Raw genomic sequence first — 18,310 nt, forward strand, 5'->3', positions numbered from 1 at the left:
TGCCAGAAGCTTGTGGATGGCTACCAAAAGCGCCTAATTGAAGTGAAAATGGCCAAGGGACATGTTACCAAATATTAGCGCTGCTGTGTGTATATTTTTGACCCAGCAGATTTGATCACTTTTTTCTGTTCACCCATAATAGTCATAAAAGAACCAAACTTCATGAATGTTTTTGTGACAAAGAAATATCTGTTCCAATCACTCTATCAGAGAAAAATCAGAGTTGTAGAAATAACTGGAAACTCAAGCGAGCCATGACATTATGTTCTTTACAAGTGTATGTAAACTTTTGACCACAACTGTACATTTTTATATAATCATTATCTTTAGAATCTAAAGATAATGTTTATATAAAAATGTACATCAATATCTAAAATTTAGATATTAATACATTACAGTCTTCATATGCTTATAGCTGTAATATTTAATAAATACGCTTCTTGATAATTGTACTTGTGTATTTACCTTTCTCAAATTTCTTGGCAAAGTCCCGCTGGAGTAAGCGAGCGTTTGTATTTCTGTATAGGTGCGAAAACATGTAATATGGTAGTAATAATAGGGGTGATCATACTTCGCGGTTTTTCGATTATCGCAGCCATGTCTGGTCTACATTATCCGCGATAAACGAGGGATTACTGTATTGTTAATATGGTACTCGGTCGTTTGGGCGCCGGTCTTTTGGTCGCCCGGAAGGTTATTGATAATTACCATTTAAATCGTTGCTCAAATTCTCTGAATACCAACTGCGAATTATTATTTAGTCATACTTAATGCCCTATTAATTATTAGGCTAAAGAAAAGCTCCAAATGTCCCGTACTTTTATTGTGTTTTGTTGGAGAACTTGTTAAGACCCTGACTGACGTTCCTTCCTAAGGGGACAACTCATGTACATACAAACTCTTATACACTCACATGTCCGCTCAGTGAAACTGCTCAGGGCCACTGTTGGCTTTTATTGATGCGTAGACCGTGTTGTTTTACTTTGTTTTGTCGCCGGTCTTTTGGTCGCCCGTTGTTTGGGTCCGGGCGACCAAAAGACCGCGACCAAAAGTCCGGCGACCAAAAGATTGCGACCAAAAGACTGCGACCAAAAGACGGCGACCAAAAGACGGCGACCAAAAGACGGCGACCAAAAGACCGACGACCAAACGACCGCACACGGTTAATATAGGCAAAATAGTTGTAAATATGAAGATTTTCAGATGGTGCTGTGCATTGAGATTTTTTTCACTGCAAAAAGTGTACCACATACTTAAGAATACATAAAATGACTCAGGTAAGCGCCGGGGTCCATATGGGTGAGTGAAATCCTTAAAAATGTTTTGATTTTAATGCTGTGTTTTCAAGGGGTGAACATTGTCTAAATTTTGTGTAAAGTGGGGGATGATGGATTGTTTCAGGGAACAATTCAATTTTTTTGTGAAAACCCCAGTCAGCTGGTCAGCTCAGGCTTTGAGCACCTTCCCAGGTACTCCGTCAGGGCCAGCAGCTTTCCTGGTGTTCACAGTCCGCAGTACCTGTCTCACTTCATGTTCCTGAAGCTTCAGTGTACTGCTGCAAGGTGGTGGATGTATTGAGACTGAATCTGATTTGTCAGTCTCAGAGCGGGCAAAGAAACGGTTCAGTTCCTCTGCTTGTAAGGCATCTGTGTTAACAGACACCTTATTATTGTCATTGTAATTGTTAATGTGTCGTATTCCCTGCCACATCTTCTTTGGGTTATTTTCTGTGAAGTGCTCCTCAATTTTGAAAAATGGGTTAGATGAAAAAGGATTAGAAAACAGTTTTTGCTCTATAAAAAATCCCTTTTGAAAAATGGGTTAGATGAAAAAGGAAAATGTGAGTTACATGCATAGCACAGAAAACGTGTACAGACGCTCCCCTACTTACGAACATTCAACTTACGAACAACGGTACATACGAACATGTCTGCAAATTGCGTTTAAGTCGAAAAATGTTCGTGAGTCCAATTTTGTATTTTTTTCCGAGTAGTGCTTCTTTCCGCCGCTAATACGCCTGGCGATGTGAGGGCTCAGCTCACCCAGCATCTACCTTCTCCGTTGCAATGCGGAAGTGCGTGAACGTATCTCCAGTGGGCAAAGAACCTTTTTCATTTGTATCATTAAATATCTCGTGCATCCATTATTGAATATGGTTGGTAAAAAGCGAAATGCTTCTATTGAGGGAGTTGCAAGGAAGAGGCAAGCCATTTCATTTGAAACGAGTGGCAATAATAACGAAGCTTGATGCGCGTGAGAGTGGTGAGCGTTGCACATACTATACAACTTGAATCGTTCGACCGTCAGTACCATTTATAAACAGAAAGATCGAGCAGCAGGACCCAAATATTGAACGTTGCACAAAGTTTGCAAATCAATTGAATGATGCCATACAGTGCTACCGCATCATTTATGATGAAAAAAGAAGAAAACTGTGCAATCGTCGTTAGATCGCTTCTTTCGGCCAGTTTCTAATACATAAATCTCTCTCTCTCTCTATACAGTACTGTACATATTCTCTCCATTTTATTATTATTATTTTTTTTCAGTACAAACCAATGCGTGTTACTTATACAAGCCTTAAACATACAAATCCACTTATATAAACCTTCAATATACTTATATAGGCCTTAAACATAAATTATAATACAAAATATAGCACTGAATCAACTTACAAACAAATTCAACTTATGAACAATGGCTCGGAACCTAACTCGTTCGTAAGTAGGGGAGCGTCTGTATACAATTATGTACAGGTATCTTGAGCTGGGAAACACCGCCATTGTGTTTTCAAGCATGATTACTACCTCAGACCATTTTTCAAAAAATCTGATTTTTTTCGATTATCAATTTCCGATACTTATCGAGGGTGCTTTGACACAAAACCTAAAACCTCACAGACTTCTCAAGTATAACTGTGTGAATTTTCATGAAAATCGGTTCAGCCATTTCAGAGTCCGTAGGGAAAGAACAGATACACACACAGACAGACACAAACAAACACACACACAAAGATCCATTTGTATAATAATATATAGATATAGATGTATTAAAATGAATAACATGCATGCAAAACATGTATTTTTGCAGTAGTACAGTACAGTGAGGAGGAAGCTAACATTAGCACAAAAACACATGCACATCAACACATCTAAACAACTTCAAATTGTGAATTCAAAACAACTTAGTATTAAATAGAACTCCAAAGGACTAACCGTCTCCCCATCTCATCGTTCAGCACAGAGAAGCCGTGCCAAGGAGTCGTTGCTCTTAAATGCTTCCTTCTGCTTCAATAGCGTAGCAATGCTGTAGTTGGGTTACGGTTGGCCGTATTGCCTTGCAATATCAGTCAACCGCTCGCCACTTTCTTATCTTCTGCTTTTTGATGAATAGTAGGGCCCGCTTATTCATTTCATTTGCACCAGAAATTTTAAATAAAGAACTCAGTGACAACAAACGGCGGTCAAAAGAGAGTCGTTGTGGGAGGCTCCGAGTGGAAGTTGAGCAGGCCGCAATGTTACCGGGACACTTTCTAAATAAAATAACGGATACAGGGAATGTAGTTACATTTTGGGGGATTTCGTAACTTGGATCTTGTTGTCGTATGTTGGGACTCATTTTCATATCAAAGGTTTTGTAACCAGCATTCAATCATAAGTAGAGGTAGGACTGTACAGACTTTCTTGTGCATCGTCTTGAGAAAAGGCCTAATTCTAGGATGACAGCCTTGCAGACCAATTTGATACAGTCTGCTGCTTATGGTCTGAGCCCTGACAGACTGAGCCCTTGTCCCTTCAACCTGTTCAGCAATGCTGAAAGTACTCCTGCTGTCCTAAATACACCCTTGCTGATGAGCGCACGTTGGGAACGTGCACTCTGCTTCCATGGTGAGGCTTGTTCAGAGTGAAACCTGTCTTGTTAAACCACTGAATTGTCTTGGCCACTGTGGCACATGCAGCTCAGTTTCAAGGTGTTGATAATCTTATTTTAGCCTTGGCTATTTTTATGCAAAGCGACAATTCTGTTTTTTAGATCTTTAAAGAGTTGTTTGCCATGAGGTGCCATGTTGGACTTTTAGTGACCAGTACGAGTGTGTAAAATGTGTGATACTAATTTTAACACACATGAATAGTCAAACCTTTGATCGTGGAATATTGATGGGTTAAATGACAGTGGAAAGGAAAGATAACTAATTGAGCTCACTTTAGTAAGGAGTTTGATAAGGAGTCTATCTTTTGTTGCCAGCGGTTTATACAGTGCTGTGAAAAAGTATTTGCTCCCTTCCTAATTTCTCTGTTTTCTGCATATTTATCACACACACACAGGTTGCAGACGATTAAATCAATTTTCGTATGACACGGAGACAACCGATGGAAAGAAAATGCATTTTCTAACTGATGATTTTATTTACCAAGGCAGAAAAAATTACAAACTTGTCCGGCCCTCTGTGAAAAAGTAATGGCTCCCCTTTGTTAGATCACGAAATAACTGACGAATCAAAATTGTAGGAAAGCAGAGTTAAATTCCACAGGCCACACCCACACCTGATTACCACCACATGTGGTGAATCAAGAAAATACTTAAATAGAATCTTTTAGACAAAGTGAAGTAGGCTACAAGATCAGGGCATCATGCCACGATCCAAAGAAATTCAAGAAGTGCAGAAAAAAAGTGATGACATCGATCAGTTTGTACAAGGTTACAAAGGCTTTGGGGCTCCAGCGAACCACTGTTAGAGAGAGCCATTATCCACAAATGGAGAGAACTGGGAACAGTGGCAAACGTTTCCCGGAGAGGTCGGCAAGCTAAAATTACTCCAAGAGTGCTACAATGACTCATCCAGGAGGTAACAATAGAACCTAGAAAAACATCGAAAGAACTGCAGGCCCAAAGCATTGTGAAAGACTCATCACAAATTATCGTAAACGCTTGATTTCAGTTATTGCTGCCAAAGGTGGCACAACCCGTTATTAGGTTCATGGGGCAGTTATTTTTTCACAGAGGGCCAGATAAGTTTGTATTTTTTGCTGCCTTGGTAAATAAAATCATCATTTAGAAATTGTATTTTCAATTTCCTTGGGTTGTCTCTGTGTCATACTAAAATTGGTTTGATGATCTGAGACCTTTGTGTTTGTTAAATATGCAAAAACACAGAAATCAGGAGGGGGGCAAATACTTTTTTCCGGCACTGTACATTCATAGAATCTGACTTATTTTAAATGATCATCAGCCTATTATAAGCTATACACAGACTACTTTTCATTGTGTCAAATAGTCATGTCTTTAGAGTTGTTCTCTGAAAACAATTATATATTTCTAGAAATGTGAGCGGTGTATACTTAATTTTTTGTAGTGTGGTGAAAGGCTTGAGGGAGATTTAAAATATGATTTTGCCCTTTTACTCACAAGAGGGCACCACTGTGCTATGTATTATCTTCTGCGGAAAAGATGAAATAACACCTCTAGGGGTTTTGCAGCCTCACAGTTTTTTTTAGTGTTTTGATCTCAATCAATCAAAAATCAAAAGCCTTTATTGTCATCATACACAGCTGCGTACAACGAAATTGGTGGCGCCACTCCACAAAGTGCGTTTCCCAGTAAAAACATAAATAAGTAATATAAAAATATAAAAAGTCACGTCCTGGCAAGGTAAATTCTAAAATATTGCACAATCTAAGATATTGCACATTGTTATTGCACAGAAGGGATTGTGTGTCGTGCTAATGCAAGTTCAGAGTCCTGATGGCTGTGGGGGAAAAAACTGTCCCTAAGTCTATTTGTCCGTGCTTTGTGAGACTTGTAGCTGGCTGCAAACAGTAAACCCACCAAGGACAGTTACTCTCCACAGCAAATGAATGTCCTTAGAGAATTGGGTGAGAAAAGAACATGCAGCTAAACCAGGGGTGCTATATTGGATGAGAAAAAACATAAAACAAATATGTCTGGAGCCACCAAAAAATAAAAATCCTTATATAAGCTTCATGATGCAGACAACACATGCTGTATGTATCTATATTAGCCTGCTATCAAAATGATTAAGTTGGCTATCAATACATTATGAGCATTCATGATTAAATGTTTATTTTCCTGGCAGTGCAATCTGTAGAGAACGACGCACCACCTGACTGCTCTGTTGTACGATGCCACCTTATGTTAAATTCCATTACAATATCAATGAATGATGTTTCATTGGTTTAATTAGATTAACAAAACGCAATGAACAAATCTGATTTTTGATGTCATTTTTTTAGGATTTGACAAAAGTTTATTTCATATTATACAACTACTCGCAACGAAAAATACACTTTGTTTTACTATTAAACTTTCTTTGCGCAATGAACAAATCCGATTTTTGATGTCATTTTTTTGAGGATTGGACAAAACCGCAGTTGTCAGGATTTTATTTCATATTAATTTACATTGACTCGTAACGAAGAATACGCTTTGTTTTACTATTAAACTTTCTTTGCTCGTCATCATTAGCATTATACTGTCTTGCAACAAAGTAAAAGCTTTGCTCCTGAAAACCTTGGTTATAGTAAACAAAGAGAAGCCAAAACGCTTTGGACTTCTAGGAATGGACTAAACAAAGAGGAGCCAGAATGCCTTGCAGCGCTAAGAATTGCACCTGCATCCACCACAGACGCTCCACAAGGCTTTCTGACTTTCGTCTGTTTTGACTACAAATATATTTACGTTCAGACGTCTCACTTGTTCCCCCCCTCCCCTCAGAGTTGAGACACACATTGTAATCAGGGCCCTCAAATTTATTAAAACAACAGAAAAGATGTGTAAGGGAACCTCTCTCAGTGGTGTTCTCCTTGCAAGTGAAAAATCCAGAACACCGTCTTTTCCTCTTTATTTGTGCGTGTGTTGGGGAATGTCAAATGGCAAACCTGACACCCATTAAAATGAACACAACATGCCTTTTCAGCATCTGTGAACGGGAGTGGTGGAGCTTAGAGATGCAATCCACTGCTGTAATCTATTTTTGCGCTCCTCTATTGCACTTTTTTTCTGCTGCAAATGTAGTATGCCTTACCTGTAAATGTGTTTCCATGTGGCAAAGCAAACATTCAGGCAATCCTTCTGCATTGGCAATGAACTCAAATGATTCGGTCCAAGAAACTTTGAATCCTGTTTTCCTCAGTTATTTTTCTCTCTTGCACCTTGGTATCCATGGCCCATCACACATTCGCCGGTTTGTTTACAATAGGCACCTGCCCAGAATCCCGCCCTGTGTGTTGCAGGCTATAACGGCTATGACGAAGCACTACCAATTTCGTCATATGCAGTTTCTGGGTATGATGACAATTAGGCTTTTGTCGAGTTAATGATGATGACAAAGCCTATGTCCGATTATTATTATTATAACCCAAATCTTCGTTGACAGAAATGTTGAAACACAGTCCTAGAGCATTCGAAAACCTTAAGAACGTCTCATCTCATCTCATTTTCTGAACCACTTTATCCTCATTAGGGTCGCGGGGGGTGCTGGAGCCAATTCCAGCCGTCTCCGGGCCAGAGGCGAGGGACAACACCCTGAATCGGTAGCCAGCCGATCGCAGGGCACAAGGAGACGGACAACCATGCACACTCACACCCATACCTAGGGGCAATTTAGAGTGTCCAATCAGCCTACCATGTATGTTTTTGGAATGTTGGAGGAAACTGGAGTAGCGGGAGGAAACCCACGCAGGCCCGAGGAGAACATGCAAACTCCACACAGATGGACATGACCTGGATTTGAACCCAGGACCCCAGAGCTGTCAGGCCGACACACTAACCACTCGCCCCACCGGGCTGACCTTTAGAACGTTTGTGTCGTATTTGTCCTTCTACAGAAACCATATTCTCATTTTCTGAACCACTTTATCCTCATTAGGATCGCGGGGGGTGCTGGAGCCTATATCAGCTGACTCCGGGCCAGAGGCGGGGGACACCCTGAATCGGTGGCCAGACGATCACAGGGCACAAGGGCACCCCCCGCCACCCTAATGAGGATAAATCGGTTCAGAAAATGAGATGAGATGAGATTAAATGAATAAACGAAGATAAGAAAGTGGCGTGCGGTTGACTGATGTTGCAAGGCAGCATAGTCATAAGGCACCTACTAGCATCGCTACACTCGTGAAGCAGAAGGAGGCAATAAAAGCGACGACTCCTGGGCATGGCTTTCTGTTCTGAACGACAAGATGGAGAGATTGTTAGTCTTTTGGAGTTCTATTTAATGCTAAGTTGTTGTTGTTGTTTTTAATTCATAATTTGAAGTTGTTGAGATGTGTTTATGTGCATGTGCTTGTGTGCTAATGTACTGTACTATTGCATGAATAGAACATGTTTTTGCATGCTTATTATTCATTTTAATATATTAATTTTGTCAAAATGTTGTCTGTTTCTCACATCTTTTATACAAAAGTGGGACACACTTACAAAGTACTGCTCTACTTATGAAAAATCTAAGTTTTGAAACAAGTTCTGGAACCAATTAGTAAGTAAAGGTACGACTACTAGTTTGTTCCTAGGAATTAGTAGGTCATGCCCATGAAGTAATAGCTCGTGCTCAAGCTAATTGTTTTTCATGCATGTCATGTCTGAGTCTCCACACACCATATAGGTCATTTATCTAAATAGTTTTGTACTGTGCTTTACAGTTTGTTGATGGACTTATATTAAATATAAATCATATTATATCCACAGTTGAACCTTTACTCACAAATGCTTCTACATATGAAAGATTCAGGTTACAAAAAGCTTTGATGGAAAACCTGTTGTTCCAATACAAGAAAAACAAATCCAAATTACCAAACGTCAAATCAAACATCCCTGAAATGTAAATACACTTCCTGTATCCTATATTTTATTTTGAAATGGGTATGATCCACTCAGCCACCACTGACTTCTTTCATTCAGAATTTAAAATCTGCACATTTAAAAGTGGCCAACCTCCTGTGTGGTATCCAAAAAGCATGCATGGTAGGGTCGTTGAACACTGTAAATTGTTCTTACGTACGAGTGTGAGCACGAATGGTCTTCCTTCTCCGCTTATTGGAATAAGATCCAGCACCTCTGACAATTGTGAGGACAACCGGGAGCTTTTAAAACTGTGAAATCTAAATGTTACAAATTGATTGGCAAAATTTGTCAATTTTTTTAAAGGGGTGTCCGTCAAAATAATGCAACCTAACAACAATATTTGTTCGAAAATGATCATTCCTAAATGTCAATAAAGAATCAAAGGAATGTTGCAAGAGGTATTCTGTTGTTGTTCAGTGTAAGAATGAAATGAAGGAAGAATGCCACCACACTTACGTGCAAAGCTCCAGTCAAGTTCATATTTGCAAGATGGTCCAAATTCCTTTTCCATCTGGAAGAAATCAGTCATGTTCCAATGATGAGGAATCCACTTTGAGCTGTGAAGGACTTTTATCTCACATTTTTCTAATATGGTACACAAAGTCAATGCAGACCAGACCATGGCATTAGGCTAGGTGAAAAGTGCATTCTAATTTACAAGTGGTGCACATCTTACAAATATAGCATAAAGTAGCTGTGTTATTTGATACAATTTTGCAACTGATTGACACTGTGTGAATGTAGCGTGAAAGAGGGACTTTTCCTCATAGTTTAATAACAACAAAGGTGATTTCAAGAGGGAAATATCTTAAAAAAAGAAGAACATCTATTAAAAAGTCTTAAATCCAATAATTTGAATTTATTGCCTTTAAATGCCTAAAATGTTGCTAAAGTCATATCCAAAGTCTGAAATACAATTCTTAAAATCTATTGGCGTTACTGTCAATTAAAAATACCTAATATTCAGTATAGCTTATAAATCTTTGCAGTTTTGAAGATGCTGTAACATAACTACAAAGCGGAACTAGCTATCTTGCCCGGTCAGAATTTATCGAACACTGGCAGTTATTAGTGTGCGCGTGCGGTTGTGCCTTGCCAGCTTAGTCTGTTTAGCAGGGCAGAAAACTTTAAACCACCAATATGCAAAGTTAAATTTTAACTACTTGTCATGGAAATGAATTTTTTCCAAAAACTAATAATACTAATGTATTTTTGTCTATCAAGCCACTGTATTTACATTTCTTCTGCATTATTTTATTATTAATCAAAATACGAGAAACACCCCTCTTTTAAACAAGCCTGGATGCATCTATCTTTATTTTGGAGTGTGAAAACATGCTGCTGTGTCTCTCATAACAGGTCGTATTCTTGACTTGAAGACAGGAACTGTGAAAAAGGAGGGCCAACAGTCCTCGATGAGAATGTGCATGGGTTCCAGGCGCTCCTTCATCTGCCGTCTGAGGTTTGTATTTAATATCTACTTCAGATCTCCATAAGTGGAAATGCATGGAACCAATTTACAGACTAAATTCCAATGAAGATGGGAATTTGTGTTGAATATCAATGAAATCAGAAGGCAATATCAGTAATTCATATTAACTGATATTTAATAGAATATATTAAAAAGATATTTAACATTCAAATCGATAAACTTTTTTACTTTTTATTTATTTGTAAAGCGGTTCAGAAAACGAGATGAGATGAGATAATTTTTAGCAAATAATCATTAACTTGACAACTTTATGGCTGTAATACATTGCAAAAGAGCTGGGGGAGGGTCATGCTTACATGGTGTAGGTGTTACATCATCCCCTTTTCTAACAAATACCCTAACAAATGTTTGAGAACTAAGGACACTAATTGTTTAAGCTTTGTAAGTGGATTTTTTTTACCTTTTGCTTAATGTATGTTTCAGCTGACGTCTGGGGTCCCCATTGTATTTTATGCTTAATAATGTGCAGCACATTTTCAATGGGAGACAGGTCTGGACCATACTCTTTCTACAAAGTCACAATTTTGCCACGTGCAGAAAATTGTTTGGCATTGTCTTCCCTTTACTGATGTGAGAGTTACCCATGTCGTTATCACTAATGCACTCAAACCATCACAAATGCTGGCTTTTGAAATTTGTGTCTCTAACAGTTCGGATGGTTCTTTTTATTTAGGCCCGGAGGACACAAATGTCCACAATTTCAAAGACAATTTGAAATGTGGAATCTCTCAGACCACTGAACTTATTTTCTATATTTCATCAGTCTATCACTGATAAGCTTTAGTCGGTCCACCTGTGTAGAGTTTGCATGATCTCCCCGGGCCTGCATGGGTTTCCTCCGGGTACTCCGATTTCTTCCCACATTCCAAAAACATGCATGGTAGGCTGATTGGACACTCTAAATTGCCCCAAGGTATGGGTGTGAGTGTGCATGGTTGTCCGTCTCCTTGTGCCCTGCAATCGGCTGGCCACCAATTCAGGGTGTTGTCCCTCGCCTCTGGCCCGGAGTCAGCTTGGATAGGCTCCAGCACTCCACACCGCCACATGTTTGATTTCAGTGTGCCTCCCGTGCGTTCATAAGTACAGATAAAGTACACGACAGGTTTTAGTGGGCCGCTTGTATCCAGGATCTTGTTCTTTTGGTCATGAACCACAGCTTGTGACCACCGATGAGGGTAGGAATGCAGATCGACCAGTAAATACCACGACACACCGATACAGAGTCCGCATCACTGCAGACGCCGCAGCCAACTGTAGCTCTGAAGAGTTCCATTTTCCCCCACTCGTGAACAAGATCCAAAGATACTTGAAATCCACCTGAGGAAGGACCTCATCCCTGACCGCGAGAGGTTGAGGTTTTTTCCCTGAGTTCAAGTAAATATGTTCAAAAGACCTTTGTCCTACTATATTTTGAAGCCAAAGTCCACGGGTCATTGTGTTTTGCCATTGCGACCCGTTGTTCAGCAAGAAACAGGAAGTACTGTTGTCTGGCTCTTAGAAAGTAAATATGGTCATGAATTTTGGAACACATGTTCCCGTTAGTTCAAGAAATAGATGCTACTTTTTTTTCTATATCGGTCCCAAGGGCCCTTGTTTCATAACTTAAACAGTTTGCTATGTTGTTAAGTTTTTTTTAGACTGGCATTCTCTTCCTGTGTTGCTATTCCAGACTCTTGATAATTCAAACAACATGCTGTCTGCAAGAGACTGCTAGAATGTCTAAAAACTCTTTTCTGACGCATACATAAGTGTGCCTGCAGAGTGCGCAGACTGATCTCTAAGCCAGCATTTCAGGGAAATTATTATTGAATCCAGGCGGCTATGTGTAATGTTCAGTTTTTGGTGTTGGACGAACTAATTATGACACCAGTCACCAAGAAACTAATGGAGACTTGCCATCTTATACCACTCGTTGAGTCTTGTAGCTTAAGAGAAAGACACTGCTTTGGCTAACTTGTATCATTGCTTTGTCATTTGCAGCAAAACATATTTTTTCTGTTTACTATTTCATCTCCGTATGATATTATTATCTACAGCCTTCCACTTGAGATAACAATAACTACTTGACTGAAGTAAAACATTGCATTTAATCATCTGTGTTTTTTTAACATACAGTATAAATATTGATGTCCCCATCATGTCAAGCATTTAAAGAATGTAAAAGGTGCATACAAGTGTTTTCTTATGCATGTTGTATTTCAGATTAAGAACTTGTGATTGAAGAAGTCATTTAAATATCTTGGTGTTAGCTGTTATGTCTTGATCCGGGCTCTTTTGTATTTCCTCCCTGAAACTCTTACAACAGTATGTATGCAGGGTCATGGTATCCCTCAACACATGAACTATAGGTGTTTGTTTCTCTTGACACAATTCTTGGAGCCAGACAATCTCAGACAATACCAAGACTTTGGGGAAAAGAGACCGAGGCAAGACTGAGACCTAAAAAATGTGATCTCGGGTGTTACATAACTAATTTTCCATGTTTTTGTCTGTTTGTTTGTTTGGTTGATATATACAGGTGTGGCAGTGCTCCCTTGGATCACATTTCACTAAACCGTCTGTCTAATATGAGAAAAAGATACAGGTAAAAGTATAAAACAAACATGTATATTCAGCACTTTTGTACTTGTCTTGATCTAGTCTAGATACTGGATCCTATCTCAGCTGACTTCGGGCACCAGCCGGGGGACACCCTGAATTGGTTGGTAGCCAGCCAATCCATCTAGTCTTTTGCTAAAATAAAATTGGTCTAAATAATGAAAGGGTGAGCAATAACTCTACTGTACAGAAATTTATTATGAAGATGCAGTTGTTTGGGCGGCCCGGTACATGTACTTTGATGTGATCCTTCACCACTTCACGGCTTAAACATTTGCGGCTTCAATAAATAAGGGGTTTTATGTGAAGTTAAGAAAATTTCATAAAAATGTCAAAATCCACGCTGAAGCTCGCAAGCGTAAGACATGAAAAATGGCAGAAATCAGGGTAGCGCTTCTTCTTCGGCGCTGAAATGGGTGACACACAGAAGAAGAATAAGCGAAATTTAACCGTAGAAGAATGACGAGCCGATAATACAAACAGCGTTGTGCCCTTTTGGATTACATTACATGCATTACGCATCTCGCACAGAAACTACGCCGAGCCTCTTCCAACATTCTATGGATTTTGAATCGGGGTTGAAAATGCCTTTTAAAGGTCTTGCGTAATGTCAAAATTCATGCTGCAACTCGCAAGCGGAAGACAGGAGACGAAAAATGGCGGTAAAAAATGGCAGAAGTCAAGTCTTCTTTGGCGCTGAAATGGGTGGCAGTCAAGGCTGGGTGCGTATCCGGAAGAAGAATGGCGTGGCAAATAAAACAAACGAGACAGACGTCGTGCCTTTTCTCGGATGTCATTTCGTATCGCGCAAGAAAGACTACTGCAAGCCTCTTCCAGCATCGATTGGGTTTTGTTTTATTTTCGTCGTTTAAAATGCCTCCTGCGTGCGTCATTCATCTAAGGCAGGGGTCGAGAACCTTTTTGACAAAGAGAGCCATAAACAATTCATATTTTCTAAAGTTATTCCTTGAGAGCCATACTCCGAATTTAAAAGTGAAAATACATGTAAATGGGTGTCTTTTATTTTAGTAATTTCACCACTTTTAAAGTGGAAAAAAAGAATACTTTTGACAACATTCTTATGCAGTTGCTAATCAATGAGAGTATGCATTCTAGTAGAGTCTAATGCAAAAAAAGAAGACTAAAGCAGCACTGGACGTAGTATCTCAGTTCTGTCACCAGCGGGTTCCACATTTTAGCTCACAGGATAGCGAAGAGCCAGATGCACCCATCGAAAGAGCCACATGTGGCTCCCGAGCCATAGGTTCCCTACCCCTGATCTAAGGCATCATAATTGAATCTAAGTTCTAAGTAAGAAAGTTTCTGTTTCATCCCAAACGTGAAGCTGTACCTCACTGAGAAATGGGGCTGCCTTTCAAGGTCTGGACTGTTAAGGAGGACTAAAACTCCCATTAACTTGCTTTTTTGGATTTATATCAAGCTGAGAGGAACTATTTTGACTGTGAGTAAAAAAAACATCTATTATGGTATGAATAATAGGGTGATCCTACTTCCCGTTTTTTCGATTGTCCTGTCTGGTCTACATTATCTGACTGACAAACACACAGGGTTTAAATAAACAGACATGGGTTGGCGAGTCAATTAGGAACACCTGGGTAACAACAGGAAGCAGAGAATACACCAGGGGGAGATACGACAGGTGAACACAATGGCAATCACTCGGACAGGACACAGGGAAAAAGCATAACAAAACCAACCAAAACCCCTACTCAAGCTAACAGTCTGGAACTAGTGTTCATGTCGCATCAGCGCCCCCGTTCTTTTTGGTGGTCGGGTGGTGTAATTGCATTTTAAAATTATCGAGTTTTTATGCACGTATAAGCCGTACCCTCGATTCAGTCAGTAAATACAGTATGTTTTAAGGTACCGAATTTTATCACGTATGAGCCGCACCGTTAAAATTGCCTTAAATTTGTTGAATTTTCCAATTTCTCGCGTATAAACCCCCCGACTCACAATTTTCACCTACATATTCATGGTTTTAATAGGGAGTACAAATGTGTTACTTTCAAGGGAAAACCTTAAGAAAAATCAACGCACGTGGTATTTCTGAGATACTGTATGAATCAAAACCACATGATTAGGGTCAATAAGCAATGTTAATGCAAAATATCAAATTATTCCATTTGAAAAAAGAAATGTCTATCTTGATGAGAATGTGATGCTTTTAAATGAATTACAATTTTCTTACCAGAAGTTTAAGTGGCGGCCAAATTGCTTCCGATGTCGAAATATCTCGATTATTTTCAATGCTTCATATTACTGCAATAGTTCTCACTTTCGAGCAAGAAATTAAAAGAAAAAAAATCAAAGCGGAATTTTGTTTTATTTTATAATCACAAATGTGCAATCATTTCCTTTATGTGTTCCGAAACCGAAAGGGTGTTGCCTGCACATATACAAATTCAAAAACGTAGGCACAACCAGGAAGTGTGTCCGTAGCAGTATAGTGTTCACCAAGTCTCTGGGTGCGATAGTAGCGTGGGATACACATTACGCAGGTCTCAAAGCTGATATTTTAACAATCGTCCGCAAGACCTTTGATCAGCCTTAACAACTATTTTGATGTGCTGACATGGTAAACAATACGAACACACGTATCTAGGCTAATCGCGTTTAGCCAGTCAGAGCACCTTTAACTACGGAAAGATGGCGAGCCCTGAGCGAACAGTGACAGGCACAAGTGAGTTTTTGCACGTTTTATGCAAGATAGGTATTTTTTCTCGCATTTCATTCATAGACATTAAAATATATATATTTTTAGCGTTTTATCTGTTTATCTTGTCTCTATTACCGTATCGGCCGCATTTTTTTGCGTTTTGGCGTTCCATCTTTGTCAGCTTGCAGTTTCGTGCATGTCTTTTTATGCGCATATAAGCCGTACCCTCGATTCAGTCATCATTTTTTTGAGCGACAAATGCGAGTAAAGACGGTAAATGATATGTAAACAAACTGTGATTTCTGTAATGATAGGTTGTAGCTCCGCAAACTTGTCACTCCTCAACATCCTACGTTGTTTTTTTTTTTACTAACAGGAATGGCCTCGGACCATCAAAAGAAGGGGAGGCGCAGTATTCTGTGGTTCATTGCACTGGCTATATCAAAGCTTGGCCCCCTGCAGGTAAACAAACACTTATGTATACACCATCCATAAATACCTGTGTCCCCACTTGCCCCTTGCTTTACCCCACTGCATAAATTCAAAACATGTAAGAAACAGTGACCCTGCCCAATCTAAAGCAGCTGTGTTTTGCACTGCTCACTGATCAGAACTTGGATCAAGACAGCAATTCAGTAACACTTGCATGGTTCCCGTATATGATGAGTGTCAATGGTGTGGAAGATTTTTGTACTTTTTTGTGTTTTCCCTTGATAGTGTGTTCTCTGATGCAACGCAAATGTTTCCATTCTTTTTGCAAGCAAATTTTTCCAGCCGTTTCTTCCTCCATGCCATATGTCAGGGTTGGGCAAACTTTTTGGCCCGGGGGCCACATTGACTTTAAAAATTTGACAGACGGGCCGGGTCAGCACAAGATACGATACATATAAAAAACTGCATCCATTAACAGTACATATCAAACATAAACAGAAAAAAAGGACTAAAGTATGAACATACTCATCACTCATCTGGGATTTATGGGGTGCTTTCTTGGTTTTCATCAGACTAAAGGTCTGTTCACACACATATGTAGAGCCAAATAACACCAGAATCCTCTGTGCCATCTTCTGGATGTTTGGAAATTTGGCTGCACTTAACGAAGGCTAAAACTCAGAGACTTTCAGGGAGTTGAACTTGTCACATTGGAGATCAATCAGTTCCAACTGCAACTCCTGTGGAACCATTTGGGGGTCTTGTGAGAAAGGACATGACACCAGCTGTCAATTTTTCCAAAATCACAAAACCGACGGCAGAATTGTCATGCAGGTCATCCAATGATTTCCTGTATTTTGACCGCATAAAAAAAAAAAATAATAATAATTTGGACAACGTCGGTGGGCCGAATTAAAAGGCCTAACGGGCCGTATATGGCCCGCGGGCCGTAGTTTGCCCATTGCTGCCATGGGTGATATTTCTTATAAGAACAGTACTGTTTTGGGATGTAAGTCAATCCCCTCACGCTTTCATAGCCCTGAAAACTTTCTCATCTCATCTCATGATCCGCTTCATCCTCATTAGGCTCGCGGGGGTTGCTGGAGCCTATCCCAGCTGACTCTGGGCCAGAGGCCAGGGACACCCCAAATCGGTGGCCAGCCGATCGCAGGGCACAAGGAGACGGACAGCCATGCACACTCACACCCATACCTAAGGGCAATTTAGAGTGTCCAATCAGCCTACCATGCAGGCTTTTGGAATGTGGGAGGAAACCGGAGTACCCGGAGGAAACCCACGCAGGCCCGGGGAGAACATGCAAACTACACACAGGTGGATGTGAACCCAGGACCCCAGAGCTGTGAGGCCGATGCGCTAACCACTCACGTCACCGGGCCACCCTGAAAACTTTAATTCAATATATTTCAAATGCATAGGAATGACTTCTTGTGATTCTTTTTCCCTTACCACAATTTTAATTTAACAAATTAAATTTGATCAAATACAGGGTGCTAAAATGAGTGTTCACTCATTCTAAAGAAGTGTAAGCATGGTCGGCAACATGTCTACAATTTCTGGACAGTCTCCGTTGGTTTTGTCCGGGTACTCTGGCTTTCTCCCACAATCCAAGAACATGTGTAGTAGGCTGATTGATTACTCCAAATTGTCCATGGGTGTGACTGTGCGTGAATGGTTGTTTGTCTATACGTGGTGATTGGCTGTCTACTGCGCTACATAAAAAGTAAAAATACATGAAAATCGGTGCCTTTTTAGTCATTTCACCACTGTTAAAGTTCAAAAAGTATCTGAATTCTCTTTGACCACATTGTTACGCTGTTGCTAATCAATGAATATCAATAAGAGCTCGCATGCAGAAGGGTCTAATAAAAAAAGATGATGAAAGCGGCGTTAGAGGTGTAGTTTCAATGCCACATTCATTCTTACAAAGTCAAAGCACTCGCACTTATATTCAGATATTTTCTGATGTTTGTTGTAAAAAAAAAAACAAATACGCAATTTTATATATATATATATATATTTATATATATACCAGTGGCGGGCGGTGCATTTTCTGGTAGCGCCTTCAACGTATCAATCCAACCCTCAAAAACTATTTTATGGCTATAAAACCTCTACTGCAGCTACAGCTGCGACACATAAAAAATAATCAATAAATTAATGCACAAAAATGGGGTAAAATCCACTTCCTAGCATCATTTATTGATTAAATACAAATACTGGAGCTTTTCAGA

General features: G+C 39.7%; 1 protein-coding gene across 5 annotated transcripts in view; it reads left to right on the forward strand.

Moving 5' to 3' along the window:
* Nucleotides 1-18,310, forward strand: part of arnt2 (aryl-hydrocarbon receptor nuclear translocator 2) — a 97,273-nt gene that overhangs the window by 45,499 nt on the left and 33,464 nt on the right. For all 5 annotated transcript variants that reach the window (XM_077591911.1, XM_077591904.1, XM_077591935.1 and 2 more), the window contains 3 exons: nucleotides 10,216-10,318; nucleotides 12,867-12,932; nucleotides 16,003-16,088. In XM_077591911.1, coding sequence (XP_077448037.1) covers nucleotides 10,216-10,318; nucleotides 12,867-12,932; nucleotides 16,003-16,088 — 255 coding nt within the window. The remainder of the gene's footprint in view (nucleotides 1-10,215; nucleotides 10,319-12,866; nucleotides 12,933-16,002; nucleotides 16,089-18,310) is intronic.

This window comes from Stigmatopora argus, chromosome 2, assembly GCF_051989625.1.
Source record: "Stigmatopora argus isolate UIUO_Sarg chromosome 2, RoL_Sarg_1.0, whole genome shotgun sequence".
Taxonomy (NCBI): Eukaryota; Metazoa; Chordata; class Actinopteri; order Syngnathiformes; family Syngnathidae; genus Stigmatopora; species Stigmatopora argus.